General features: G+C 38.3%; 2 protein-coding genes across 2 annotated transcripts; one reads left to right on the plus strand and one right to left on the minus strand.

The window, feature by feature from the left end:
• Positions 1-3028: 3028 nt before the first annotated feature.
• Positions 3029-6979, minus strand: LOC144656989 (ankyrin repeat domain-containing protein 55-like). The gene is made up of 3 exons (XM_078517256.1): positions 6334-6979; positions 4253-4435; positions 3029-3670 (listed from the first exon to the last, which is right to left on the minus strand). The coding sequence occupies exons 1-3, from the start codon at positions 6764-6766 to the stop codon at positions 3153-3155; spliced, it is 1134 nt and encodes a 377-aa protein (XP_078373382.1). The 5' UTR covers positions 6767-6979; the 3' UTR covers positions 3029-3152.
• A 506-nt stretch (positions 6980-7485) lies between these two features.
• LOC144658441 (major facilitator superfamily domain-containing protein 9-like) lies at positions 7486-17714 on the plus strand. The gene is made up of 6 exons (XM_078518841.1): positions 7486-7652; positions 7743-7830; positions 9175-9218; positions 9712-9841; positions 10801-13626; positions 17362-17714. Exons 1-5 carry the CDS (start codon positions 7533-7535, stop codon positions 11808-11810), a joined length of 1392 nt encoding a protein of 463 aa, XP_078374967.1. The 5' UTR covers positions 7486-7532; the 3' UTR covers positions 11811-13626; positions 17362-17714.
• The last annotated feature ends 15 nt before the right edge of the window (positions 17715-17729 follow it).

Consider the following 17729-nt stretch of genomic DNA (forward strand, 5'->3'; position numbering starts at 1 on the left):
AAAGTAGCACCAAAAAAGGGTTTTGTAATGCCTGGTCATCGTTATACAGGTCCTGGTAATCCTTTAGAGAAACAGGTAAAGTGGGATCAAAAAACAGGTAAAATACTGGAGATATATGAAAAACCAACAGGAAAAACGGACGCCGTGAGCATGCAACATGACGTGGATTACTCAGTATGTGCAAACAAACCATCAAAAAATCAGGTTAAATGCAAAAACGAAGCTGATAAAAAGATGGTAAAAGCCCTTGATGCTATCCCATGGAAAGACAGACAATGGGGTCATGCTATTGCAAGGAACACTATTGCTACCAAGGCTAAAGTAGGTATGGGTGTAAAACAAAAGAAGACAAAAAACGGAAAACGGCGTTGAGTAAAAATGATTGGTCTCAACAATTAGCCGATGAGTTACATAAACCAATCAGACGAAAATTTAAAACTAGAAGAGTAATATCAAATGGAATTGACGACATATGGTCTGCTGATTTAGTTTTTATGGATAAACTTTCAAAATGGAATAAAGGTTATAAATATCTATTGACTATAATTGACGTATTCAGTAAATTCGCTTGGGCTATACAATTGAAAGATAAGAAAGGTACATCAATAACTAACGCATTCAACAATATTGTCATTAATGACAAACGTAAACCTGAATTTCTCTGGGTCGATCAGGGATCTGAATTTTATAACAAAACATTCAAGGAATGGCTAAAGCAAAATGATATTAACATGTATTCCACTTTTAATGAAGGTAAAGCTGTTGTTATTGAGAGATTTAATAGAACTTTGAAAAATAAAATGTACAAACAGTTTACTATTCAAGGTAACACACAGTATCTTGAAATGCTACCCATACTGGTAAAAGAATACAATAATACAAAACACAGTTCAATAAAGATGACACCAACAGAAGCTTCAAAGGAAAAGAATCAAGGAATTGTATATCTTAACCTATACGGTGATATGGAGCCATTATCAGCAAAACCCAAATTTAAGGTTGGTGATAAGGTCCGAATATCTAAGTATAAACGAATTGTTTTCGATAAGGGTTATACACCAAATTGGAGTGAAGAAATGTTCGTAATTACTAAGATCCAACATACTAATCCCATTACATACAAAATAAAAGATTTGAATGATGAAGAAATAAAAGGTAGCTTTTATGAACCTGAATTATTAAAAGCAAAACAGGATGTATTCAGAATTGATAAAGTGATCCGTAGAGATTATAAGAAGAAACAAGCTTTAGTTAAGTGGAAAGGATACAGTGATGACTTCAACAGTTGGATTCCAATCAAGGATTTGAAAGATATATAAACAATTTTTAATTTTATTTATGGAGTATATGTTAAGAGTGCCTTAAAATCAATTATCAAGTATTACACATGCAAATAAAAATATTAAGTATAATATTTTTATAAATCAGTATTTGATTACAAAAAATATTTTAGGACATACATTCATTTTAAAAAAACATTGAATTTATCAACAACTAATTTTTCATCTAATTGATTTTCATTATAAAAAAAGGTATCAATATTTATAATACTACAGCCGTTATCAAAAAGCATTTCGACAATATCTAAATTAAACAAATTTGATATTACGTAATTAGTATCTTTATAATTATCAAAATATGCTTCAATATAATCGGCCCATGGGTTAGCCCCGCCATCCATAACAATTACACTGTTTGGCTGATTAAATACCATGTGCTTGAAATTAAATTCATCTTCTAAGATTTTAGCAATTATTTTAATATCATTCGATATATTATTTTTATCCGAGGTTAAACCGATTATAAATCTTTTATTATTCATATATATATTACAAAGAGATTTTATTTTTATATGTGTTTTTTCCTTAAACGCACTATTAATGATATAAGAAATTAATATATTGTGTCATTAATATATAACAATTGATGTTTTGGAATGATAATATTGTTAATGGCCGATACCAGAGATGGTTTACCAAAGAAGACAAAATGAAAGCTATAAGGCGCACAAAAGCCCGTTATATGCGAAATACACGATGGTTTTGTGAGCAATGTAAAAAAGAGTACAGTCTGGGTAGCAAGTGGACCCATATAAGACAATCCCATTCGAACGCAGTATAAAAAAAGTTTAAAAAAGAGTATAAGAAGTTTTTTTTGTTTTGAACCTAGGGTTGAGTTAGGGTTGGTTTTTCAGGCTTGGTTTTACAGGCTTGATTCCATAAATGAGGATTGCCATCGAAGCAAAGCTTCTCTTCCCACCAAGCAATCCTAGATTTGGCCGTTTTTTCCATCCCCGGCTCGGCTTCGCCTCACTGCCGAAAAAACTAAATCTGCTTCGCTCGGATCTCAGGGGTTCAAATATTTACATAAGGAGCAAATATAATTCTAAAAGAATTATATTTGATCATAAGTTTCTATAACCATTAAATAAAATTTAATGCTTATGAAACGCTTCGCTTGGTTACCAGGATTGGTTTCCATTTTTGTTTTCCATTTTTTGTTTTCCGCATTTGATCCCAATATTTGATTCCAATATTTGAATCCATTTTTGGCCCCATATTTTTGGAACCAGCACTGGTAGTAGTGATGTACTACATCTCTAGGGCAAAAAATTTTTTGCCCTAGAGTGTAGTACATTACTACTCCGGATAACTGTTATACAAAACCTACTTCGCTATCCAACGGATAATGATTTATCTGGTGGATAGCGTTACCACCCTTTGAACAACTGGGGCCTGGCTGCTTTCCGGCACTTTGCCGATAAAAAAAAATAAAATGAAAAAAAAAAAAAAAAAAAAAAAAAAACTGGAAAGGGAAGCAACGCAGGCTATAAATCGCAAATAATCACAGCCTGAAATAGGCTCAGAGCGGGGCGGTGGCCAGTTTAGCGCTTTATTATATTCCCAATCGAGGGGTTGGGGTTCGTGCCATGGCCGGAATTATTGTATTGTGTTTTTGGGCAAGACTACACCCCCTCACACATGGGATCATCCATCCTCCCCCATACCTTGAGATTATAAGAACCACCTTGTAGTTACCTCACAATAAATGTTCAAATTCTTTATTTGTTGTCTGTTTGGCAGTTAATGACAGTAACATTCCACCCAATTTGGGCTCGGTGCAAAAGTAGTGTTATCTTTTTAGTTTTCTGTTCACCAGTCCTGTTGAGGAGCAAACTGGCCGGGAAACACCCTAACTGTGCCTGTTCCCAACTCCGGTGCCTTCTCCGCCCAGAAGAAGGCTTTCAAGCCAAAAATCCCTTCTTCTGTGATCTTCTTTACAAGGCTCGCATAACCTGGCGTTTCTTCCCGAATAAAAACATGCACAGATTTGTCAACATTGTACACCATCAAGTCTTTTGGCGAATCAGGGTCCGCTGTTGTGAGAGGCCTTTGTACTTTCACAACAAAGGACTTGTTAGCTGGGACACTGGACTGTGACGCAACACACTCGTCTGTTTTCCCACCACTTAACGACACAGTCGGCTTGTCAGCTTTAAGTACATTACTGATGGTTGTCATGTAGGGATATCGGCTGGGCTGTGCCAAAATTCCCTCCTCGCATCTCTGCTTATGCCCTCCTTTCTTCCAGTGTTCTTTCTGGCACTCCTTGCCACAGTACAAAGTCACATGACACCTGGCACAGCGCTTCAACTTCTCAACGACTTTTCCTACAAACATTGAAAAAATATGAATATTTATTGAAACTGAATATTTATTGGTGGCTCCTCTCTAGGGCTGCAGGGCTCGTACTCTTTTGAGCTTTTGAAATTCCATGACTTCCCATGACCCTTTCCATGACTTTTCAAAGTTTTCCATAAACCCAATCACCATTTTTCTTGGAAATTTCCAAAATTTATCTTGATTTTGGGTACATTTTAACCCATTTCTTCACAAAAAAATAACCTGCCCAATTTCTATTGTACAATCAATACCATTTTCCCTTTTTCCATGACCCACACTTAAATTCCACGACTTTCCAGGACTGCAAAATGAAATTCTAAAATTCCATGGAAAAATGTGGTTGATTTGTTAAACCTTCTTTTACTACATACATTGTTTCTCTCCCACCCCCACGCCACCTACGGGGTTTTTGCACTCTCCCCACTCCACGGAAAAATAGGGGACTGTGAACAGGCTAATTCTGACTGCTTTCTATGGATGTGGGGGAGGGGGTGAGGTATACCAGGAGGGGTGCTAAATCGAAGGTGGGCACTTCATCAAGAAAATAGAGAAATCAAAAATAAACATACCACAGTTAGCACAGCTTGCTGCTCTCTTTGCAGCAGAGGAATCAGCATCTCTGTTTGCCTTGTGCAGCAATAACCTAATCTCAGGTGAGGTTCTTGCCTGATCAAATGGTGTTTTTCCATCATTACATGTAGCTTGAGGATCAGCACCATGCTTTAACAGAAGCTTAACAACATCTGCAGCACCTGAAATAACAAGTCAAGGAGATGAGACTTCTATATTGTTAATATAGTTTGTAACAAGTTAATAATAATAATAATATTTAAGATTTCTAAGGCGCAAATTAACATGTAAATATGACCAAATGCGCCTTACAAATATATAGAAGAAAAAAAAATTAAAAAATTAAAAAAAAAAAAAAAAAAAAATTAAAAAAATACTAAGAATATAAGAGTTTTAAAAACTAGCTATTCACAATAACGTACATATGACTAAAAAGAGATTAAAAAGCCTAAAAATATAATCAATAGATATTAAAATGATCTTACTTATACGCTTTCCTAAATAAAAATGTCTTCAGTTTTGATTTAAAAAGGTTAAAATTCTCCTCGTGTCTCATTTCGCTCGGCAATTGATTCCAGAGCGTTGGAGCAGCAGCCGAAAAAGCTCTGTCACCTAGTGTCTTCTTCGTCTTTATGGAGGATGGTGCGAGAAGTAGTTCCGAATTCGAACGAAGACCGTACATAGAGGGACTCTTAATGTCAATAAGATCGATAATGTAGTTCGGCGCTCTGCCATGTATTGCTTTAAAAGTAATAATTAAAACTTTAAAATCAATTCTGAATTCAACGGGTAACCAATGTAAAAAATATAAAACCGGAGTCATGTGACTAAAACGCGGAGTTAAGCATATAAGCCTAGCAGCTGCATTTTGCACGCGTTGCAACTTTATGATATGGGTAGACGGTAAACCATAGAGGAGACTGTTACAGTAGTCGATACGCCCCATTATCAATGCATGGACCAGCGTTTTGGTAGACTCAATCGAAAGAAACTTCCTGATGCGTCTTACGTTGTGCAAGTGATAAAAAGCAGCCCTACATGTCTTAGTAATGTGTGTCACTAAACTAAGGTTGGTGTCAAACCAAGTTCCAAGATTTCTTGCAGCAGCAACAGGAGCAACACTGACATCACCAACTGATAACTTCTCGATGTTCACCTTGTTAAGCTGTTGTCTCGTGCCAATTATTAGGAATTCGGTTTTGTCGTCATTTAGCTTTAACTTATCAGTAATCATCCACGCTCGGATCGCCTTTATGCAAAGTTCCATTGCTTCAATTGCTTCAGATTGACTAGATGTAGAGACCGGCTTGAAGGACAAGTAGAGTTGTGTGTCGTCTGCATACGCGTGTGCCACAGGAAGATGATCCTTTATCACCTCGAATAGCTTGCTAGAGTAGATCGTAAAAAGTAGGGGTCCTAAGCATGAGCCTTGAGGAACTCCATGTGGTAGATTGCAACTGCCAGAGTGACACCCCCCAAGAACGACTTGTTGCGAACGGTTAGAAAGTGACAATTGTTTTAGAATGAATGGAAGCTGTTCTTCCCTGACAGAAATGCAGTGTGGTAAAAATGTCACTTCATATGGAGAAACAAGAAACCCATAATGGTTGAAATGTGTAACTGCCTTTGATTCCCATTGTACAAAGCTTATTCCCCCGGTCCGGGATGCGAAGACCGTGATTTCTGGCGCATCCCCCGCATGGAAGGGGACCAAAATGGAGTGAATCTGAAGTGAAAGCCCCGCTTTTGCCCCGCTCATGCCCGAGGGGGGGGGGGGGTCGGGGGGTCGGGGATTTCAAATGACTGGTGCATAAGCCCTTGCCACCCTTCAAGAGAATAGAACAAACAACAGGAACAAAGCCCCTAGGCCCCAAATAGCAACTGCTACACAAGAGGAACAGTACAATTACTGGTACAAGCTTATGAGAGCTGCTACTTTTTTTTTTGGAGGGGGGAAATTTCAAGGTATTCAAGGTATTTGTACTGTCACGACACAGAATGTTGAAGAGTTAAAATTTTACCAATGATGAACAAAAGGTGATAACTCAGACTGTAAATTAAACTATAAAACTAGACTTACCAACATAAGCCGCGCAATGCAAACAGGTCATTCCAGCGTACGTCCGTGCAACGAAAGAGGCTTTGCACTCTTCGATAAGATACTTGGCAATTTCTACATTTGCTGCCCTTCCGCAAGCATAGAACAGCGGAGTGAATCCAAGAGCGTCTTTTATTTCTAAACCAGCTCCATTCTTTATCAGTAGCTTAATCATGCCAAGCTTCTGCTGTGTCACTGCATAATGCAAAGCCGTGAACCCTAGCTTGTCCTGTTCATTAATTTCATTTTGGAGTTTCCCTAAAGCTTTTCTCATGAACATGTACACTCTCGCGAGACCTCTGCCTTCGTCGTCGTCATCACTTTCAGTGATTAAAATGGCTAGTTCCGTTGTTGGTTCAGCCCGATATGCAGCCAGCTTCTCACTATCAATGTCTTCCTCATCCAAGTCCGCCATCTTGGATGAACTTGAGCAGTTCGAGGCTTACTACTTTGAAATAAATATGCGGTAATAGCAAGTTTTTATAGCTACAGAATGGTGAGATAGAACTCGAATCAACAAAATAGACAGCTTTCAATGAAAAGTTTTCGTGGATGACTTTTTGAACACCAAGTACCGCAAACTAAATCCAACTTCGCTGTCAGTCCGACTTCTTTCGACAGGAAGACAGTTCATTAACTGCGTACCAGTCTTTTTCTTCCTATTTTTCTCTCGCGGGGGCGGGGAGTGTGACAAAACCCATAGAGGAGAGGATGAGAAATTTTGGATTGATGATTTGTTCCATTTGCGATTGGTGATTGGTTATTTATAATATACATCAGTATATTTGGAAACATTACGAGTTATTGATATTTGAAAAGCAACTTTAAATAAAATACAAAAACTATAGTTCAAATACCTAATCCCTCCCTACCCTAGTAGTTTTCACAGCTCACCGGCGACTGCAAGCATGGTTAGCCAATTTTTTTTCAAGCAATATTTTTTTAGCAAAAATAAAAGGCGATTACAGCACAGTGTATAAAACTCGAACTAAGCCAAACAGTTCAGACAAATTATAGGCCCTTTTGGTTTCTCATTTCACCGAGCCGTTGCATTGTGTATGTATGCGTGACCAGTGACTCGTCACGCAATGTTTACAGATCACGTGCGAGGACAAACGCCAATGAAAATGCGCCCAGTACGGTGGTTTGTTTGTGGTACCGCCGAGGGAGAAACATACACAATGCATGGTATTTTAGGTACAACTTGGCCTAAGATGAATCTGGCGACCACTCTGGCGTCTTTTCTAAAGATCAAGGAGGGAACTCTGTTGATCTACTGTTTATACTTTGTGGGATTTTTGGTAAGATCAAACTTTACGGTTCGTCTTTGAAACCCGCATCTAGCGGAAGTGATAAAGTGATCAATCTTGTTCTGATTCATTTTTAAACAGGATTTATTTGCCGTGAGTTGCTTCTTACCTTTGCTTACTCACAGAGCAAGGGAATTAGGAGCCTCACCATCACTTGTAGGGATTATAGGTACGTATCAAAGTACTAAAATACAGTTATCAAACTTTATAACTGGACGTTATCAAGGTTACATAAGCATGAGTTACATATGTACATACCAAGTTAAGCTTATTTGTATGCATGTGGAGATTGCACACCTGTTAATTTGGGTTTTTTTTCCTCGAAGTAATAGTGAACTTCTTTTTGCACTTGTAAAATATATAAAAAGTTCGATTGAAGCTTTCTATTGCCATTGGTTTTATTTGCGTTAATTTTGTCTAACTGCAGGTTGTTTGAAAATTTTGAGACCATTAATTTTAATCTTTTAATTTTTCTTTGTTTCATATTGATAAACTATCAAATCTGAAGAAAAATTCAAATTTTTTTATTTCTAATATCAAAAAGGTTAAAAAAATTGTTGTATCAAATGCTGTTATACCCCGTGTAATACCTGGACCTAGTTATCCTGGATTAAAAGTAAGCATACCTGCCAACCCCCAGTGTACAGAAATATTGAGACGTCTTAAAATCTTTGCATTGTAAGGATATAATATGGGGCAATGCACTTTCCGAAAATCAGATCGGGAGATTTGATGAAAAACTTTGAGACTCCCAGGAAAACCTGGAAAGTTGGCGGGTATGAGTAAGTGTACCGTATTTACTCGAATAAGTGCCGCGGCGCTTATTAAATTTTTCGAGCCTCAAGTGCGGCGCTTATTCGAGGGTGGCGCTTATTTAAAACTTGGATGCCACAAAGAATCTTATCGTTTACAGTTATTGAAAAGAGCGCCTTTTGATTGTCAGTATTTGTCTCTTGCTGAGACAAAAGTGGCGCTAGCTGTCGTGACAAAGTTTGCCGCCTTCACAACATTTACAGAACTACGTATTGTAAGAGTAAAAGGGAGGAGAAGCCATGAGCCAAGCGGCCCACACTGCCGGAGCTTATCCCGGTTTCCGTAGCATTAAGCGGCTAGGAATATTTCTACTCCCCCCTGAATGGGATGCTAGTCCATTGCATTGTATTGTAAGAGTGTTGAATAGAAAAACCAATGGAAGAGCGATAATACATGCAATCACTCAGAACTGAAAAACATCGCTATTGATGCCAAGAAATGTTTAAGCTTGTTTTAGAGTTGCTTTGTAGTGCCGTTTTAAGTTAAAAGAAATTCTTCAAATAAGCGCCGCATCAGAACTGTGGCGCTTATTCGGGGGCGGCGCTTATTAATTTTTTTGTCCCAAATGCGGCGCTTATTCGAGGGCGGCGGTTATTCGGGGGCGGCGCTTATTCGAGTAAATACGGTACGCGCATGTGCACAGACAGTAGTCTGGGAGACCTTACAGTCAGACTAAAATTTTGCTTCTTAATCTTGGCAGGCTCTATATATGGTGGTCTTCAGTTCTTTTCCAGCCCAATCATGGTAAGTGCATCTTCAGTTATAAATCTTATAGTTCAGCATATTTAGGGTGTAAAATTCCCACACTACACGGTCTCAGCCTAAAAAATCATCATATACCGGCTGCCATGGGTTTGACAGGCTTGTCATGGACTTCTGTACTAAGCAAATTGAAAGCACTCAAAGAATTTCCGAATTATTTTATCCAATCAAAAACTAGCGCGAGTGTTCATGATTCCCCTGAAAGCCATCACGTGCATTAAAATACGTAATGTTTCTTAGCAACTGGGACAAAAACTGCGGCTCAGTCACTTCTAGGAGAAGTGATGTTGCCATCAACTTGCACTTGTTCCCCGACTGTGCAGCATGTCCCCCTGTGTAAACACACTGTGCATAATGGCTCATAATGTCATAATCATGGATCCTTCCTGCTCCCAAGAGAGCACAAGGTGTTAAATCACTCAAATTCCTGTAGTTCTCATGTACCAACCTTTATATTTTATACTTTTCATTTCAGGGCAAACTCAGTGACATTTTTGGTAGAAAACAGCTCCTTTTAGTGAGCCTCTTGGGTGCAGCTTTGAGTTATTATCTGATGGCACTTCCAACAACATTACTTTTCCTGGCACTCAGCAGGATTCCCATAGGTAAGATGTTAGTTGATGCTTCGTAATTAAAGAGGGGAGGTGAGGGGAGAACCATGAATAAATGGGGTCTTCGCCCTTGGGGGAATTTAACAACCACTAAGGATATAGAACAAACCCAGACTGTGTCCACCCCCCTGACTTACTGATATAAGAGAGGTTAAGCCGGCATGACATTTACAGTAAACTGCAAATGGCAAAAATGAAACTTTTGCCGTCTCTCTTCAGTTGTGTGTACAGTAGAGTGAAATTATTTGTATTTGCAATGAATAGGAGGAGACGTTATAATCCATTTTTGTGTGCTTTATTTACGGATAAGAAGAAAAGAACTCAAATTCAGAAGTTATCTTTGCCGTCTGCCGTTAATGTCATGCTTAACCTCTCTATTGACATGTATGTCACACTCAATGGGCACCTGGGGTGGGTGAGACTCGAACATTTGCAAGGTTTGTATGGGTCATGGAAAACCTGGAATTTTAGAATTTCATTTTCCAGGTCTGGAAAGTCATGGAATTTATGTGTGGTTATGGAAAGTCAATGGAAAATGCTATTGATTGTACAAAATAAATTAGCCAGGTTATTTTTTGTGAAGAAAAGGGTGAAAACGTACCCAAAATCAAGATAATTTTTGAAAACTTCCAAGAAAAATGGTCAAATTTAGGTCATGGAAAACTTTGTTCATGAAAAGTTGCGGAATTTCAAAAGCACAAAAGAGTAGGAACCCTGATGTACCATCGCCACCAAAACAACAACAATAATGATAAAAAGATAGAAAAACAAAAAAATTTACTCATTGCTGCTTTATCTCAGAGACATAGATCTTAAAAGAGACATAGATCTAATCTTGTGTCTTGTAAAACAGTCATTCTGTTTTCTTACAAGATGTGTATTTTAAGCTAATATGACCACTGCTTGTTGATTTCAGTAAACAGGGTACATAATGTGTTTTTCCTATTTTTCAGGGATTTTCAAGCACAGTCAAAGTGTTGCCAAGACATATCTTTCTGATGTTTCACCGTCTGTTGATCACCCCAAAGTGTTCGGCAATTTTAATGCCTTCTCCAGTCTTGGCTTTGTGATTGGTCCATTGATTGGTGGCCACTTGGCCATGCACTCAAATGGGTTTCGCAAGGTGACGATCTTAACTGGAAGCATTTTTGTGATCAATTTTTTATTTGCGTGGTTCTTTCTGATACCAGTTGAACAAGTGAAAGGGCAATCTTCCACAAGACAAGAACAAGTACTAAGTGAAGACAACACTAAAAGAACCATTAGCAATAAAATTGCTGATCAACAGAATGGAGGACTGGAAAAAGATACCAAGAATCTGACACCAAGTAAATCAGTGGAAACTTCATCCGGTGTTACTAGTATCTATAAAATTTCTTCAATGAGCTCTACACTGGACTTATTGGTCATTCGTTTCGTCATGGGATTTTCAATGTTAGTTTTCCGAAGCAACCTTACGTCCATGTTAGAATTCCACTTTAATACCACTCCAAAAACCAATGGCTACATTATGTCATACAATGGTTTAGTTGGTGGTTTTTCTGGAATTCTTGTAGGACAAATATCAAAATTCTACAATCACAATGATGCAAAAATGCTGCTTCATTTCTCACTCATCCTTACAGCATCAATTCTAGGCATAACATTTTCACCCAGTATCACGTTTGTTGCAGTCTTCATTGCTCCACTTGCTGTGTCGAGTGCAGTGTCACGGGTCTGTATAACCAACCTCACACTTCGCAGGGGCCGGGAGGATGAGAAAGGGGTGATCTTAGGGATAGGGAACTCACTGCTGTCATTTGCACGTATGATCTCCCCTGCGCTGGGTGGGGTCGCTCAGGAAGTAAGTGCATATGCACCAGGTAGCATTGGTGCGCTGATAGCTGGTACAGGTGTTCTTACCATGGTTCTCTTTCCACCAGACAGACCCGCAGTGATGAGAGATGAGAAAAAGGACAAATAGTTATTAATTTTATTAGGGTAATGTTCTAAAGAAGAAACCCCAGTAACTTCCACAAGGCTTGAGGAAACAAATAATGAAGTTAAAATGTTCAACATGGATGGCACAAGCGTGGGACAAAGAAAAAATCTGAGTCCCCAATGGGAATTGAACCCATGCCTCCCAGATACAAGTTGGGCGCTCTAACCAAGCCAGCTACGATAGACTTGTGGTGAGCTGGACCCAGGGGCGTAGCCAGCCTATAGGCCCGTAGGCCCGGGCCTACAAATTTTTTAACCCACTCCAGCTCGTATTTTCAAAATTAATTTTGTGACAAAAAATATCAGGCTGAAACTCTTTCAAGATAAATTGAAAGCAATTTGTAACGTACCTAAGCATTATACATTTCACAACTACCCTTTCGCGATGAGATCAAGGTTCATCTAGCAAGTGCAAACTTGGAAGCCTTCTAGACTGGCCAGGTGACATACAAACGCACAATGGCATGTGCTGTAAAAGACAAGTGCGTTTATTTTGGAATGAGTGAAAACTGGCGCAATTCCTTCCTAGGAAATGTTATAATTTATGTGCTATGAAATACACATACCATCAGCAGAAAGTGAAGGAGATAGCTTTCTTCGGGGATTTCAATAAAAGCTGGCTACCGGCGGTCTACTGCCGTCTAAAGGGCCTCTTACTGCCGTCCGTTTAAAAGATTTCATTTATAAGATTTCCATCTAAAAAATAGTTTGTTTAAAAAACCAAATATGTGGTCAACAAAAATAACCATTAACAGCACTTCTTTTGATGGCCGGAATGCTGGAAATTGCATTTCCTAGCTTCTACATTACAATTTTTTTCTGGGGGAGCATGCCCCCAGTCCCCCTAAGAAAAGGGGGCCTTAGGGCCCCTTTTGTAACTTTGTAACCCTTTTGCATTTACCGTTGCCTAGTACACCATCGGAAGCCGCTTATGAATAATGTTATTCAAAGCCCTGTTTTTGGAGAGTTTATAAAAAAAAATCCTCGGCCGACCTCCTCTGCCCCAACCCCCTCAAAAAGCGGCCCTTACGGGCCTACAACTCTTTAAAAAGCTGGCTATGCCACTGTGGACCATTTACTTGGTGGATACATGTAAGTGTCTCTCACCATAGGTTCGATTCAAGATGGGGACTCAGATCAAAATTTAGTTGGCAGACAGCTTGTTTTTGCCCTTTTACCCTTGCAAGTGAAAAGTCACTTCTTGACAGGGAAATCTACTTTGACGAATCACTGGACAGTACTTTATTAAGCCCGTAAGTTGTCTCTCTGTATTGGCCGTGGTTTCTCATCCCAACTATATATGTTGTGGTTCAATTTTACCCATGGCACAATCTGGTCTTTTCTTTTGTTTTATATTCATTATCATATATTACAATATGCCAGAAAAAAGGAAAAAAACCCAAATTGTACCACAACATGCCTGTCCATACGTTTACCCCTATTTAAGCCTATAAAAAAACAGCCACTTCTCTATCAATGGCCAGTTAGTCACCTTTATAAGGATAATGGTAAAATAAGATGTATTGAATTGCAGATTTTGATATTATTTAATATTTATTTGTTACTAGCCTAAATACATTACACAAATTTGGTTTCAGATGTTTTCCATGCTGTTATCAATCTTAGTTATTCTAGATTATTTCTTAGTTATTCCAAATTATTTTAAAATTATTTCAACTGATTGGCCTTTTCAGGGTAAATAAAGTTTATCTTATCATAACTAATGTTATTGATACTTCAAAGGAGAAAACAAAACAAATTCACTTCCAGATATTTTCTTTAAAAATTCTCTGATATGAGTATTTTAAATTTCAAATGTGTCCCAAAATTGGATACGATATTTTGGTGGAGTTTTTTCTGCCTCGACTAACTCGACCGGCCAATCAAAGCCTATATAAAAGGGATATAGGAATACTAGTCTACAGAGAGAATTATAAGAATCTATTACCACTTTTCATCTCCGCTACAATCTTCTTCGCTACATTCTTTACTTCACTACTCTACTCTATTCTACTCTTCTCTACTTTATACTGCTGTAGTCTACACCACTCTACTCTACTTCACCTCTACTCTACTCGACTCGATTCGACTCTACTCGACTCGACTCTACTCTATACAACTGTACACTACACCACTCTACTCCACCTCGACTCAACTACTACTATACTCCACCTCTACTCGACTCGACTCGACTCGACACAACTCGACTGGACTGGACTCCACCTCCACTGGACTGGGCTGGACTCGACTCTACTCTACTCCACTCTACGTTATACTACTGTACTCTACACCACTCTACTCTACTTCACCTCTACTCTACTCGACTCGATTCGACTCTACTCGACTCTACTCTACTCTATACAACTGTACACTACACCACTCTATTCCACCTCGACTCGACTCGACTCAACTACTACTCTACTCCACCTCGACTCGACTCTACTGGACTCTACTATACGCTACTCTTCTCGACTCTACTCTACTCGACACTACTCTATACTTCTGTACTCTACACCACTCTACTCTACTCCATCTCGACTCGACTCGACACGACTCGTAGGGCCGTAAAAGCGTAAAGTTTAGCAGGAAAACCGGCGTAGGGCCGTAGAAGTGTAAAGTTAAGACTTAAAACGTAGGGCCATAGAAGTGTAGAGTTAAGAATGAAATGCACTAAAGTTTAGAATGAAAACGTAAAGCCGTAGAAGTGTAAAGTTTAGAATGAAAACGTAGAGCCGTAGAAGTGTAAAGTTTAGAATGAAAACGTAGAGCCGTAGAAGTGTAAAGTTTAGAATGAAAACGTAGGGCCGTAAAAGTGTATAAAAGTTTAGAACGAAAACGTAGAGCCGTAAAAGTGTAAAGTTTAGAATGAAAACGTAGGGTCGCAGAAGTGTAAAGTTTAGAATGAAAACGTAGAGCCGTAGAAGTGTTAAGTCTAGAATGAAGACGTAGGGCTTTAGAAGCGTAAAGTTTAGAATGAAAACTTAGGGCCGTAGAAGTGTTAAGTTTAGAATGAAAACTTAGGCCCGTAGAAGTGTAAAGTTTAGAATAAAAACGTAGAGCCGTAAATGCGTAAAGTTTAGAATGAAAACTTAGGGCTTTAAAAGTGTCAAGTCTAGAATGAAGACGTAGGGCCGTAGAAGTGTTAAGTTTAGAATGAAAACTTAGGGCCGTAGAAGTATAAAGTTTAGAATGAAAACGTAGAGCCGTAGAAGTGTTAAGTCTAGAATGAAGACGTAGGGCTTTAGAAGTGTCAAGTCTAGAATGAAGACGTAGGGCCGTAGAAGTGTAAAGTTAAGAATGAAAACGTAGGGCCGTAAAAGTGTAAAGTTTAGAATGAAAACGTAGAGCCGTAGAAATGTTAAGTCTAGAATGAAGACGTAGGGATTTAGAAGCATATAGTTTAGAATAAAAACGTAGAGCCGTAGAAGTGTTAAGTGTAGAATGAAGACGTAGGGCTTTAGAAGCGTAAAGTTTAGAATGAAAACGTAGGGCCGCAGAAGTGTAAAGCCGTTTAGAATGAAAACGTAGAGCCGTAAATTCGTAAAGTTTAGAATGAAAACTTAGGGCTTTAAGAGTGTCAAGTCTAGAATGAAGACGTAGGGCCGTAGAAGTGTAAAGTTAAGAATGAAAACGTAGGGCCGTAAAAGTGTAAAGTTTAGAATGAAAACGTAGAGCCGTAGAAGTGTTAAGTCTAGAAATTTTCAATGAAGACGTAGGGCTTTAGAAGTGTAAAGTTTAGAATGAAAACGTAGAGCCGTAAAAGTGTAAAGTTTAGAATGAAAAAGTAGAGCCGTAGAAGTGTAAAGTTTAGAATGAAAACGTAGGGCCGTAGAAGTGTAAAGTTTAGAACGAAATTTAGGGCTTTAGAAGTGTTAAGTCTAGAATGAAGACGTAGGGCCGTAGAAGTGTAAAGTTTAGAATGAAAACGTAGGGCCATAAATGCGTAAAGTTTAGAATGAAAACTTGGGGCTTTAGAAGTGTTAAGTCTAGAATGAAGACGTAGGGCCGTAGAAGTGTAAAGTTAAGAATGAAAACGTAGGGCCATAAATGCGTAAAGTTTAAAATGAAAACTTAGGGCTTTAGAAGTGTCAAGTTTAGAATGAAAACGTAGGGCCGTAGAAGTGTAAAGTTTAGAATGAAAACGTAGGGCCTTAGAAGTGTAAAGTTTAGAATGAAAACGTAGAGCCGTAAAGCGTAAAGTTTAGAATGAAAACGTAGGGCCGTAGAAGTGTATAGTTTAGAATGATTGAAAACGTAGAGCCGTAGAAGTGTAAAGTCAAGAATGAAAACGTAGGGCCGTAGAAGTGTAAAGTTAAGAATGAAAAGGTAGAGCCGTAAAAGCGTAAAGTTTGGAATGAAAACGTAGGGCCCTAGAGGTGTACAGTTAAGAATTAAAACGTAGTGCTGTAAATCGTAAAGTTTAGAATGAAAACGTAGGGCCGTAGTCGAGTCGAGTCGAGTTGAGTCGAGTCGAGTAGAGTACAGTCGAGAAGAGTAGAGTTAAGTCAAGTGGAGTAGAGTCGAGTCGAGTCGAGTAGAGTATATATAGAGTAGAGTCGAGTAGAGGTGATTCAAGTCAGTCGAGTCCAGTAGAGTCGAGTCGAGTTTAGTTGAGTCGAGTAGCCTACAGTAGAGTAAACTCGAATCAAATATAGCAGAGTGGAGTTGAGTCGAGTAGAGCAGCGTCCAGAAGAGTAGACTCGAATAAAGTATATTATACTAGAGTAGAGTAGAGTGGAGTAAAGTAGCGTAATAGTATAGTAGACTCGAATCAAGTATAGTAGAGTAGAGCAAAGTAGAGTACAGTACAGTAGAGTACAGTTGAGTCGGGTGGAATAGAGACGAGAACAGTCACATAAGCTTATATAAACGTACAGTAGCGTGGCGGAGACGAATAAAGAAGTGTTGAGAGTAGAGACCAGTCCAATCGACAATCGTAAAGTAGAGACGACTAGAATATTGTTAGTAGAGTAGAGTAGAACAGAGTGTAATCTAGTAGAGATGAGTTCAGTCAAGTAGCGTACATGTACGTAGATGCGGGAGTAGAGTACATAATAGTAAAGCAGATTCAAGTGGTGTCCAGCTGAGTAGGATACAACAGTTGGGTATTCACGTATTGCGTCGAGTTGAAAAAAGTTGTAATGGTGTAGTAGAGTTGAGTCGAGTTGAGAAAAGTTGTTATGTGGTATATTTGACTTGAGACGATAAGAGTAGAAAGTTTACTCGAGATGATAAGAGTAAAGATGTGATGTTAGTAGTTGCGTAGAGTTGAGAAAACCTTTTATCATGTGGTAGGGTTCAATCAATATATAAATAAATAAATAAATAAATGGGAATAATGAGCAGAGTTTTGATGGTCTAATAGACTTTATTGTGGTTGAGAGTGAATCGAGTATAGTTGAGTACTTACAGATCAACCGGAATGTTACTAAAAGAGGACTAATAACGTACAGAATAACTTAATGTAAAGGAAGTCGAGCTAGTCGAGATACAGAAAAAACTCCACCAAAATTTTCTATCCAATTTCGTGCCAGGTATATTAAATTTGTAAGATATTTATATATTATTGGATAAATTTAAAGGTAATAATATGTTATTGGATAACCAGTGGGTCAGAATACTGAAAAGCACAAGATGCTTGCACCAAAAAATGAACAAACCAGAAACACATCGAGAAGAATTGTATAATATTGTCTAAGGATTCGACATTAATTTGGTAAAATTTTGTGCATTTAAAATGTGTAAACTTATTACTTTTACTATCTAGAAACTGCATTTCATGTAATATTAGAGATAAAACTTGTACCTACATGTAGTGCATTAATTTTTCATAAAATGCTGGATTAATAAATTTTGATGTCCAAGGTTTGGACACTATGTACATTCATTATTGAAAACTGAC

The sequence above is a fragment of the Oculina patagonica genome, chromosome 6, assembly GCF_052425735.1.
Source record: "Oculina patagonica isolate OP01 chromosome 6, crgOcupat, whole genome shotgun sequence".
NCBI classification, from domain to species: domain Eukaryota; kingdom Metazoa; phylum Cnidaria; class Anthozoa; order Scleractinia; family Oculinidae; genus Oculina; species Oculina patagonica.